At 43.3% G+C, this 12,484-nt stretch overlaps 1 protein-coding gene across 7 annotated transcripts in view; it reads left to right on the forward strand.

Moving 5' to 3' along the window:
- Positions 1–12,484, forward strand: part of MAST4 (microtubule associated serine/threonine kinase family member 4) — a 1,854,902-nt gene that overhangs the window by 1,758,682 nt on the left and 83,736 nt on the right. For all 7 annotated transcript variants that reach the window (XM_086960700.1, XM_086960701.1, XM_086960706.1 and 4 more), the window contains 2 exons: positions 966–1,093; positions 1,214–1,440. In XM_086960700.1, coding sequence (XP_086816826.1) covers positions 966–1,093; positions 1,214–1,440 — 355 coding nt within the window. The remainder of the gene's footprint in view (positions 1–965; positions 1,094–1,213; positions 1,441–12,484) is intronic.

The raw sequence follows: 12,484 nt of genomic DNA on the forward strand, positions 1-12,484 counted from the left end.
ACTGCTAACAGAAAATGTTTCATCTTCCCAAAAGTTGCAAACACCTGGGTCCAACACGATCTGGTCCTGCTCATTTTTACAGTGTGTCAAAAGACTTTGAAAAAACAAATTTAATTGAAGTTTGTATACCTTACAATGATAGCACCTTTCGCTGAGATTTCAATTACGCTTATAGTAAACTCTTGGATTTTTGAGTACGTCACATTGGTTCACACGTTTCAAGCATCCTTTCTGTTGTGATACATAATAGCCATGGGTTGTGCAAGCATAAATCTATAGTCAATTGCAAGCCAACTTCTGCATATCTCTGCCATTTTCTCTCTCCCTCCCCTGGTTTGTCAGCTGTAGAGGACACCCAGAGGCCAGGCTCATTACCCCCAACCAATCTTTTTTTACACATGTTAATTTTCTTAGAATCTTTTTTTTAACAAAGAGGCGTTGTACACTATTGTGAGTCTAACAGCGGTTTTATTTCAGTGACTGCCTCCAAGTTTACCTCCAATGCCTCCAATCTGCGTCATTACCCACCAGTCTACACCAGACACCCACAGCATATTCAAACGGGGCCCCAGATGATTTCGAGTTCTTGGCTAATACTAGTGCTAGATCTGTGAAGCCGCTTTTATAACTAGCCTCCCCACCCAAATTTATGTTGGACTAGTAAGGATTTAAGGTAAGACAATTGCATACCATCTGGTAGTGGTCCACTTTAACATGACCCATGGTGTGACCTCCCTTTTGTACCAGCTCCTCTTATGCATATACATTTTAAGTATCTTACAAGCCAAGCATTTACGTTGCTAATAAGTACTGGATAGGTCATGCATGCAGAAGGTGTTGGAGCTGTCTATGCTTACACTTCAGTGTCAAATTGTTTATGCACCCCAGTTCCACGAGTGTGCGATGCTGCGCCATAGATATCTAGCTTGCAGCGGCAGCTCTATATCTCTGCTCTTCTCTGCCAGGTTTTCACGAGCATGGATCAGATCCTTCGCAATCAGGGAGAAGAAAGAGATGAAGCTGGGGACAAGGGAAAGAACATCACTCTGCAGCCTGTGGAGGCACTCAGCTGGAGTTCAGAGTATTCTGAAATGTAAGCAAAGCAATGCCTGCACTGCGGAAACACTAACTTCATGTTCAACATATTAGCTGATTGCAAGGTTATCTGGTGGCTCAATCTTCTGTTACATGTATGTGTATATTTCGTATGCAGGCAGCAGCTTTCTCTTTCAACTCCCTCCGACAACGAGAGCTTGAAGCAGCAGCAGAGTTCAGGGGCGCTTCCAAAATTTGCAATATCAGCTGAGGTGGAACAGGAGAAGGCGGTGGCGGCCGAAGAACCCCAAGAGCAAGGAGTGGTTGCTTTTGCATCTGAAGAGTCGACACAAGAGGAAGCTGACCCCACCACTCCAGGAAGCATTAGCAGCTCCACGTTGTCTGGTAAGTACTGAGGTCGCAGTGTTAAAGCAGTAGTATATAAGTCAACCTTGCTTTCTGGGTCCTGGTGGGGCGGGGATGTGGGATGCATTATGGGACGGGGCTAGCACACCAGGAAAAAAGTTCTTTTAGCAGTACATTTGGTTATCTACATACACTTCATATCATCCATGTGAGAACACTGCCCATCTTCAATGAACCGCAGTTGAGTTAAATAGGTTTTAAGGTTGTGGTGAACTTTGCTCTTATTTGGTATTTACAGTGCTTTTCTTGAACCAATGGTTTCAGGTGGGGGACCATCGGCACTCTTTTTTGGGGACCTTCAATTTGTTCTTTATGAGACCTTTCCCCTTGATCAAGTGTGATGTTGTGCATGCGTGCACGTGTAACTATTTTCTTTGGAGGTGGAAGAAAGAGCAACTTGAAACGAGGAAATGCAGCACATAAGTGAGAAAGCAGTGAAAGACATACTCCCATAGAGTGGTGGTGTCAGAATGTGTACTCTGTCCTTTCTCTCCCTAAAGCAGTTAATAAACGCAGCACATCTAAACATATGAAATCTAAAAAGGTGCGTTTTAGCTGTGTCTGTGTCTGATCTACAATTTGCATGTGCACCCCTGAAGACTAATGCTTATAGACCAAAAAAATACAACTGAATATTCAGTAGAAAGGTTTGCCCTCATAATTATTGAAATATAAAGAATAATGACAAAAACCATAATAATAAAAAATAAATGTTATGTGGTGTTTGATTAAAATCTAATAGGAAAAAAAAAATTAAATATGTCACCAATGAAAATTAATGAAAAACATTTAATATTAAATCAATAATACCTCCAATGAAAAATAATAGTACAAAGTGTTACCTTCAAAACTATGGAAATTCCAAAATAAAGAAAATGTGAACATACACACACCTTCAGTTAGCTTTCAACTAATTGCCTTTGGATAAAAGAAGGACCTTTGTATTATTTTCATAGTTGTAAAAATGTATGCCAATATGAAGACTGCTACTACTTGAGCTCCATGAGATTTGATATATCCCAAAGTCGTCCCAAGTGAACCACTCCAAGATAGTATCTCTGGGTTGGAAAAATTCCCTTCTTGTGGATTCAATTCAGAGTTGGCTCACTGGCTTAGCTTTCGAACCATGGTCTGTTTCACTGGTTTGAATGTTAAATATTGTCAATTTCTACTTTTCCCTTTGCCATTTTTATTAAGTCCTCGGGTTAAGTCTCCAGTGACCATCTCAACTTGGAGGGTGTGTTGAATATAACATTTACACCGCAACTTCAGACCACATTATTCCTTTCCATTAATATTAACATCAGCTTCGAGAAGCAACCTATGCAACAGGTAAACAACCTTCTCGCAGTGAATGTAAGCTTTAAGATGACTGGAGGTTAATTATCCTGAGGTTGATTCATTACAGATGTCATTCAATTCTTTTCCAGTAATATGCAAATAGTAAAATAATTCTAATGGGCAGGTCTGGGCAGTTACCACATATTCCCTCTAGAGTTTTGTAGGTTTCTTCCTCCTTTAAATTCTGCTTTCCACAATAAGAAAAGTGGTTATGCAGAACCCTATAGAAATGGCAGCGGCAGCACAACAATGTAAGTCCTCTGAAGCTATCCAATTTCCATTTAGCCATCTTTGTAAAACTGGAAATGCTGAGACATCTAGTAAATGAAAAAGTAAACCTTGACAAAAACAAAATGCTTGCCTCACAAAAGTAAAGTTATTTGCTAAGGTATGAAGGATATTGTACCTCCCCTCCTGTAATTCCTCAGAGACAAGTAATCTCTAGCGTCTTCTATGGTAAATTTGCATGTGGGCAGGCGCCTTAGGACAATTTCCAGATATGCAGGCAAAGGGATTACTACTCTTCCCCTCCCTTTTCTTTGCCTGATACAGCTTCTGCCCTGCCCAAAGCTTCCATGTTTCAGCAGAATTCATTAGCATAGGGTAATCAGATTTGTCCCATGCTCAGGAGATTTAATTAGGTATTTAAATGTGACTGAAAAAATCTGTGAAATATTTAATCTTTCACATCTCGAAAGCTGAACAAAATATTTAAAATATGTTTGTAGAAATGTTTTTTCCAGAAACGACTACACTTGGACTGTAAAAATCAGATCAGTGCCTATCACCATCTAGCGGTGTTATAGTGTGTGATATACAAATTTCAAAGACATAATATTGGGTAATGGAAATAAATTCAGCGTCTTAGTTCCTTAAATACCCATATTTGTATTTGCGACTTTGTCCTTCTGACAGATAACACATGACAATTATTCAATTTATGCAGCTTTCAGTGCCACCTTCATGCTGTGACGTGTCAACATTGATAGTGTAGGACATATCTTTTTAGACATTGCATATCAACGCTTCAGCCTGCTTTCTATGCTTCCCACAAAATGATGGTCAAAAACAACAGTTTTTTTGTTTTTTGTTTCACCGAGGCAGATTGCATTAGCCTGCATATGTTCGCCTATCTGAGACAATGTAATGGCCTTTTCATCAGAAATATGGTGTCTCATAGAGATGGATGATAAACATTTGGCTCTTAATTATCACATGCCATTTTCTTTTTGTCTTTAAGTGATGAGCCTCTAATAGGGCATTATTAATTTGTTAAATGTTCAGTAATATGCGAACTGTGTGTTTCAGCTAGTCTGAAGCATTTAATAACCCTCCATGAAAAATACTTGACGAATTAACTGCAGCAAAATGCAGATGGTAATTCTGCCCACGAAAATGTTGTGGCAACTATGTAACCTAATTACCGCTATTTAATAGACATGTTTGTGTGAAAAGCCTTAAATACAGGGCTAATGCCATCTATCACAAATCTAGGCCTGGCACTGCTTCATTGTGGTATTACCTCTAGATTTAGGCTGCCTTCTAGGTAGGGGATCGTGAGTAGGTGTGATAACGGCGCTCATTTGTTTACAAACAGTGACTGGAAAATGGCTGCACACAAAAGTTTGACATTTTAAGCTCAACGGGTTGCTCGTTTTGAAAGGAGCATTTGCATTCGTTCTTGAATGATGCTCATCCCTCGTTTGGTCACAGACAGGCGTGATTGCCTTCTGCTTTCAGAGCACCCCACGAGCAGCGACTGCCACGTCACTCTCTCCTCTTCATCCTCGTGGAGAAAGCAGACATTCTGAGGAATAAATTGGCCCCCATTGTCCTTTTGCCAGCATGAGCCAATTAAATTGTTGTTCTGCCAACTGTCCAAATGCCATGTGTTTACAATAAATGCAAAAATGAGCAAGACAGTTTAAATGGTGTGTGCTGCCGTCACTGCAGCCTCATTCTAGATTTGGAAGGCTGTGCCGCATGCAGAAACCTTGTTCTTTAGCAGACTTATTGTTATGTTGGAGATGCCCTGCGTTTGTAGCTTGATGTAGGCGTTTTTGACCTGCTCTTGGACAACTGACGCAACTACAAATGGAAACCAACACGCCCTTTATGCTATGTTGATTTGTCAAATAATCCAATACACATATTACCCAACTTTTGAATTAAAGAGTAATGGTAAAAACATAAATGTGAAAGAGCTTTGGTCAGCATGAATCTTCCTTTGTGCATCGTGGAATCCTCATAAACATAGAATATTCCCGGGATCTAGGAACACTTTTTCTTCAACTATTCAAAGTCATTACAAGTTGGAGGTAACCGCCTCAATGTCCATAGAATCAGGGTTACCTCTATGAAAGAATGTGACAGGCCTGCTCTTTACGGAATTTTTCTGGATCATAAAAGGCATCTAATTAATATAGTGTGACCACATTGCAGCATCTGGCAAGATGCAACCCTGAGTTTATTTGTAAAAAACGCCTATTGAGCACATGTAGAGGAAGAAAAATGAAGTAAACAAGCATTTGCAATTCAATAGGTCTTGCAATTGCTATATTTTGACATATTGGCATTATTTATAAATGACAATTCCATTTATTTATGTCTTTAAAAACACCTACAATAATAAAATGCATTGTCATTTACAATACCAGTAGGTCAAATCTTTTAAAATGCTAGACCTATTGCTTTGCGAATGCTTGGAACCTTTGTTCATAGAAAACCTTTTGTCTACCTGTCCTACGTTCTAGCCCCAACTGTTTCTTGTTTGTGTTTTCCTACCATTGCACTTCTCATCCTTGAGCTCAATTAGTCCATTCACAGAATCACTAATGAGAGGAGGGATGGGGGGAGTGAGATGGAGGGCGACCCACGTGACAGATGGAGAGGACAGGGAGAAAGGAGTATGGAGAGATGAAACGAGACAGGGACAGAGAGAGGGACAGAAAGACAAACAGTAAGAAGGGTGGACAGAGGGAGAGAGGGGAGAGGAAACAAAGTCTGGGGTCAAAATGGATGTAAAAGCACTACAGGTGGTATGGAACAGCCTTTTTTTCTTGTCAATGCTCCCAGAGGGAGGTCTCGGCATATTTCTTTACGTGCCCCTTTAGGCACTTTAACAGCCTGAGCACCCTTTCTTTTCTTTCAACCAGTGTCAACAAGTGAGTCAAGACTGTCTTTACAGTCCGAAAGGGGTGGAGGTGGAAGGGGTGAAAATGGATGCCTAGGCGCCCATCCTGCTGGTTTCTCTTGCTGTGCAGCCTGCCACATGGGTATTGGACGCGCTTCTTGCCACCTGCACGTGCTCTGCAACTCTCCTTCACCCCATGCCTCCTGAGCTACAGAGGCAGTGTTGCTATGTTTTGATTTTTATTTCCTGCGAAATGTTGCATCACCGGAGACGGTCTGCTCAGGCTGGAGAAAGAGCCCTCCAGGAAGCGGCAGCAGGGTCACACTAGGGCAGGGCAGAGCCAAACGCATCACCGCAACATGATGTGCACAGGTGCACAACTGCGCATACTTGTAAGCATATTTGTGATGATAAAATAATCAATTGAGGAGTCCTACTTAGAGGATCGTAAATTATGAGTGTGAGTGAATCATTCTTATGGGAAATAGACCAACTGAAATAAAACATTTCAAACTGCCATTAGATATTTACGACTAAAATGTGTACGTAATCTACCTTGCGACGTTGAATGCTATTAGTAATCAAAAAGAAGCAAGGATAGAGACAATGTAGACTGCCTCGTGGAGGAGGTGGGGCTTTAGGTCTGGTTGGTGGGAGGGGGAGAAACCGACACAAGGGCGGCGGAGCAAGATTAAGCAGTGACGTGATTGAGATAATGCCGGGCGCCCGTGTTAAAGTGAAAGTGTGAGCCCGTGGTATTGAAAGAGGTATTGAAAGAGGGCACCCATGTGCTGCCTGCAGTAAGAGAAACTCAATAAAGAATATAGTGCTCTCAGACAAAATAACATATACCGTGTAAGAAACTAAGTAAAAGGGCCAGTCGCCATGGGAGGTTACAAATGAAGACAAGGTGGTATTAAGGAGGGACTAAAAAGCCTATTTATGAATCAGAAGCCAGCATTTACGAAGGACAATGACACAAGCCAATGACAAATATAGGTGGCAAGTGGGCGGGGCTTCAAGTGCATACTCCAATACAGCATGCCTCACAAAGCAGCGCATGTGCTCTGCCTCTAGGCTCAACCTAAAAAGGAGCCTAAATGGTTAATAGTTCAAGGAGTGCAAATGCTGTTACTTTAAGGAGCCAGCATCTTCCCAACATGCACTGTACTGGCAGTTTGCTGCACAGCCTCATGTCTTTTTATTTTCCGGCTCATCCTGAGAAGATCTGTGAACACTCTCTGAGTTTTTTACCCAGTTTTTTCTTAACTGTCGTTACAAAAAGTTATTACTTTTTTGCTTTATTAGACATCGCTGAGGCTATTCTACATCTTTCACCAATTTGCCATCAACAATTGGTGAACATTTTCTCAAATTAGTGTGTATCAAGAGGGAGAGAGAGGACCAGATAGCTAGCCCGTATCCCCATTTTATATATAATTTAATCAAAAAGAGACTAGCTGAGATGAGGGGAAAGGGGTTAATTTAAACAGAATTCTAGTTTAAAGGTATTCGTGACTCAGTTTTGTTTTGTCAGGAGGTTGTGGCACCTGGTAGGTGTGCTCATGAAGCCCTCACCCACCAACCTAGTTGGTGGCATGCTTCATCATCGGGCCCACCCAGTGACACCTAACGTGTCCCGGGTGTGCTACGACGCCTGGTGACAGCGGAGCAGGTATATCACTGTGTGGGCGGTGAAGGATGTTTTAAATGTGAATTAAAACGGCTTGGCACTGGGACCCCCGCCAAGCCGTTTTGTAATTCACATTTAAAACATCCTTCACCGCACACACAGTGATATACCTGCTCCGCTGTCACCAGGCGTCGTAGCACACCCGGGACATGTTAGGTGTCACTGGGTGGGCCCGATGATGAAGCATGCCACCATCTAGGTTGGTGGGTGAGGGCTTCATGAGCACACCTACCAGGTGCCACAACCTCCTGACAAAACAAAACGGAGTCACGAATACCTTTAAACTAGAATTCTGTTTAAATGAACCCCTTTCCCCTCATCTCAGCTAGTCTCTTTTTGATTAAATTACATTTTCTCAAATTACCTTCACTTTTTGTGAAATGCCCCTCGTGGGCATAAAAAGTCTTCATCGTACCCATATTCTGTGTGTGTTGTCTGTCTTTCTGTCTCTCACTCAAAGAGTGTGAATTTTATCAGAAAATGACCAAGAGAGCCCTAAAAGACCATTGCGGTGTTCGCATGAGAGGGAAACTTGAAAACCTTCATCAGGAAGATGAGAGGAAAACACTTAGGAAAAAGACTTCTTCTGAATCCAGAACCTCTTTCACTAAAGACTCCTAGAGAGAGGAAACATAAAAATCATCATCACCATCACTCTACTCTCTGTCCTCCCTCAAGAACACCGGTCAAGGAAGGCGAAGGCACCAACTTGCTCACCATCAAGGAGTATGACGACAGCACAGCCAACAATGACACCTCAGGCAAAGTTAAGTTAATCTTCAAAGTCGATTCCAGTTCTGACACCTCAACCTTCGCCCGCTAGATTGTCAACTGCGGAATACTTGACACAGATGCATCATCGGTTGATGTCGAGGAGATCGGCTTCAATGATATTAACTTCTAGATCACCGTCAAGAAACTAAACATCAAGGAGATCAATGCTGAGATAGAAATTTCAATTGTTCTACTTTCTGATAGCCATCAATCAGAAGATGAAAACCGGACTAGACCAACTTTAATAATGCCACAGGATGATCCTTTTCAACGCCTTATTCCTCTAAACCTACCTCCTAAACCTATTTCTCCAATAAGTCCTATAGTTCAACCATTGGAACCAGAGTCAAGACCAAGGCCAACAGTCTCACCTCACACTGACGGTTCTCTGAGGTAATTTCCTTAAGACATTTGACCCCAAAAAGGTGGATAACCTTCTCAGTTACCTTCACCTTCTAACTCTTATTCAACCAACTCCTATTCTACATGCACTCCCACTGCTCTGGCAGCATCACCTCTTAGGTCATCTCCTGTAGATGACATTGTTACCTTTTAAGATGTCCTAGTCAGAGGTGCGAATAAACTAAATATTCAGTTGCAAGCACCACTGGCAAAAGTTTCTGTAATAATGGAGATCCTGCAACCAAGAGCTTCACCAAGACCTACCTTACTTTTGGTACCGGTATTTGCAGAACTTGCAGAAGAAAAGTACCTTACTCCATCCCCTATGAAGACTGGAACTCCTCGACTTCTCAAAAAATACAAAGCTTTAGAACATGATCCTGTCTCCCTAAGGCAGAGGTCTTCAAACTTTTTGATGCCGAGACTCCCTTGAAAAACCTTTTTAGGCGTAAGGACCCCCTTCCGACAAAAGTTTCCAGAAACTGGTACTCCTCATCATCAACTTTTGACAACCATAAATGCGCCTGTTAGACCTCATCACATCCCTCCATCATTCATCCACCCACACTTTCACACATCCATCCACCCTTTCATCCTTCCATCCATACATCCATCCTTCATCCATCCACCCTTTCACCCTTCCATCCATCCATACATCCATCCTTTACCCATCCACCCTTCCTTCCATCCACCCATCATTCATCCACCCACCTTTTCACACATCCATCCATCATTCGTCCATGCAACCTTTTATCCATTCATACATCCATCCACCCTTTCATCTTCCCATCCTTCATCCACCCACCCTTTCATCCTCCCATCCATACATCCATCCTTCACCTATCCACCCTTTCATCCATCCATCCACCCGCCCTTTCATCCATCCATCTACCCATCATTCATCCCCCCAGCTTTTCACACATCCATCCATCATTCATCCATCCACCCTTTCATCCACCCATCCTTCATCTGTCCACCCTTTCATTCTTCCATCAATACATCTATCCTTCACCAAACTATCCTTCATCCATCCACCCTTTCATCCTTCCATCCATACATCCATCATCATTCATTCATCCATCCACCCTTTCATCCATCCATCCACTCATCTTTCATCCACCCATGTTTTCACACATCCATCCATCCATAAATCCATCATCCATCCATTCACCCATCCTTTACCCATCCACCCCTCCTTCCATTCACCCATCATTCATCCACCTACCTTTTCACACATCCATTCATCATTCATCCATGCAACCTTTTATCCATTCATACATCCATCCACCCTTTCATCCATCCATCCACCCTTTCATCCTCCCATCCATACATCCATCCTTCATCCATCCACCCTTTCATCCTCCCATCCATACATCCATCCACCCTTTCATCCATACACCCACCCTTTCATCCATCCACCCATCATTCATCCCCCCACCTTTTCACACATCCATCCATGCATCATTCATCCATGCAGCCTTTTATCCATCCATACATCCATCCACCCTTTCATCCTACCATCCATACATACATCCATCCTTCATCCATCCACCCTTTCATCCTCCCATCCATACATACATCCATCCTTCATTCACCCCACCCTTTCATCCTGCCATCCATACATCCATCCTTCATCCACCCTTTCATCCTTCCATCCATACATCCATCATTCATCCATCCCCCTTTCATCCATCTATTCACCCATCATTCATCCACCCATCTTTTTACATATCCATCCATCCTTCATCCATCCACCCTTTCATCCATCCATCCTTCATCCGTCCACCCTTTCATTCTTCCATCCATACATCTATCCTTCACCAATCTACCCTTCATCCATCCACCCGTTCATCCTTCCATCCATACATCCATCATTCACCCATCCACCCTTTCATCCATCCATTCACCCTTCATTCATCCACTCATCTTTTTACACACCCATCCATCATTCATCCATCACCCTTTCATCCATCCATCCGTCCACCCTTTCATTCTTCCATCCATACATCTATCCTTCACCAATCTATCCTTCATCCATCCACCCTTTCATCCTTCCATCCATACATCCATACATTCATCATTCATCCATCCACCCTTTCATTCATCCATCCACCCATCATTCATCCACCCACCTTTTCTGTGCCTCTATCATGGGGGGGGTGGGGGGGATCAGTATCTCTCTGCGTCGTCTTCCTTCTTCTTTCCCACTCATGGGAGGGCATCTCTGTGCCTCCCTGCTGGGGGCGGGTGACGTGTCACGGAACCCACAGCTCCAGGTGCGCAACATCCATTGAACTCAAAGGGCTACGCTACAGCCACTCCCCCAGCAGCCCCAGCTCCCCCCAGCTCGTGTCTGTGAGCCCGGCTGTAACAGCTTCAGGGACACATACACAGTCACACCTAAGTACTTGACAGGTCTTTAAAAGACCTTTTACTTGTTAATGAGGCGTTGATGTTTTTCACACCTCAGTGTTAATTAGGCCTCCACCGTGAGCACCCTCAGCTCAATGCCAGGAACTGCACGCTGCAGAATCTGCGACCCCCTTCCCAGGACTCCACGACCCCCCTGGGGGTCGAGCCCCACAGATTGAAGACCCCTGCCTAAGGCAAGATCCCAAACCAGACTTGGTAATAGTCTCTGCTGCGGGAAGGAGACATTCTTTGGCTGCAGAGACTTCAGTTCCTCCTGAAATGGAGCGTAAGAGACTGATTGCAGTAGGAAGGTAAAAATGCAACTCTGCAGCTGTCAGTTTTATGAACTCTAGTGCATCTGCTTTATTAGCAAGATTATTATTATTATAAGGGACTTATAATGTGCACAGCTACCCCAAAGTTTCTCCCAACGCAGGGTATAGGCAGCTAACGAAAACCACAGTGGACAGCTAGAAAAGCCATGTCTTCAGATTCTTGTGAAAGGAAAGCAAGGAGTGACTGTTCCTAAGAGAGATTGGGAGAGAATTCCACAGTTTCGGACCTAGGTAAGCGAACGAGCGTCCCTTAATGCAGACAAGTCGAAACCTGCATGTGGCGAACAGTGAGAGGCTGGAGGATCTCAACCGACGCGTAGGCACATAGGGTGTTACTAGACCTTGAATGTATAAGGGAGCTAAACCATTTCTGTCCCTGATCATATAGCACAGAGCCTTAAATTCAGTGCACTTAGCAATCTTGAGCCAGTGCAATTCGTGAAGCATGGGAGAAGGTGAGGTGTGCCTTGGTAGCCAGAACAGTAACCGGGCTTCCGATTCTGAATGATCTGTAAATGACGAATCGAGGATTTTTCTGCTCCCCGGTACAGCACGTTGCTGTAAACCTGTCTAGATATCACCAAAGCTTGAATGCCTGCTCCCTGGGCTGCTGGAGGAATGAGGCCAAGGATCTTCTTCCACCACTTGAGAACAGAAAAACAGGTACAAGTGACCTTGGGACACCTGTGGCTTCAGGGAGAGCTTGGGATCGATAATAAAATCGAGATACTTGACCCTAGTCCCCGAAGTTGGTAGATGCCTGAGGAAGCTTAGCCAGTGGCTTGCTTCACAGAGCTCCGGGTTGTTTTCAAAAACCAATACCACTGTTTTATCACAGTTAAGCTTCAGTGCGTTATTATTCATCCATAGGGAAATATTCTTCAAGCCCACACAGGGCAATGAGGGATCTTGATGTTGAGCAGCTGATCACGA

The sequence above is a fragment of the Lissotriton vulgaris genome, chromosome 3_1 (assembly GCF_964263255.1).
Source record: "Lissotriton vulgaris chromosome 3_1, aLisVul1.2, whole genome shotgun sequence".
NCBI classification, from domain to species: domain Eukaryota; kingdom Metazoa; phylum Chordata; class Amphibia; order Caudata; family Salamandridae; genus Lissotriton; species Lissotriton vulgaris.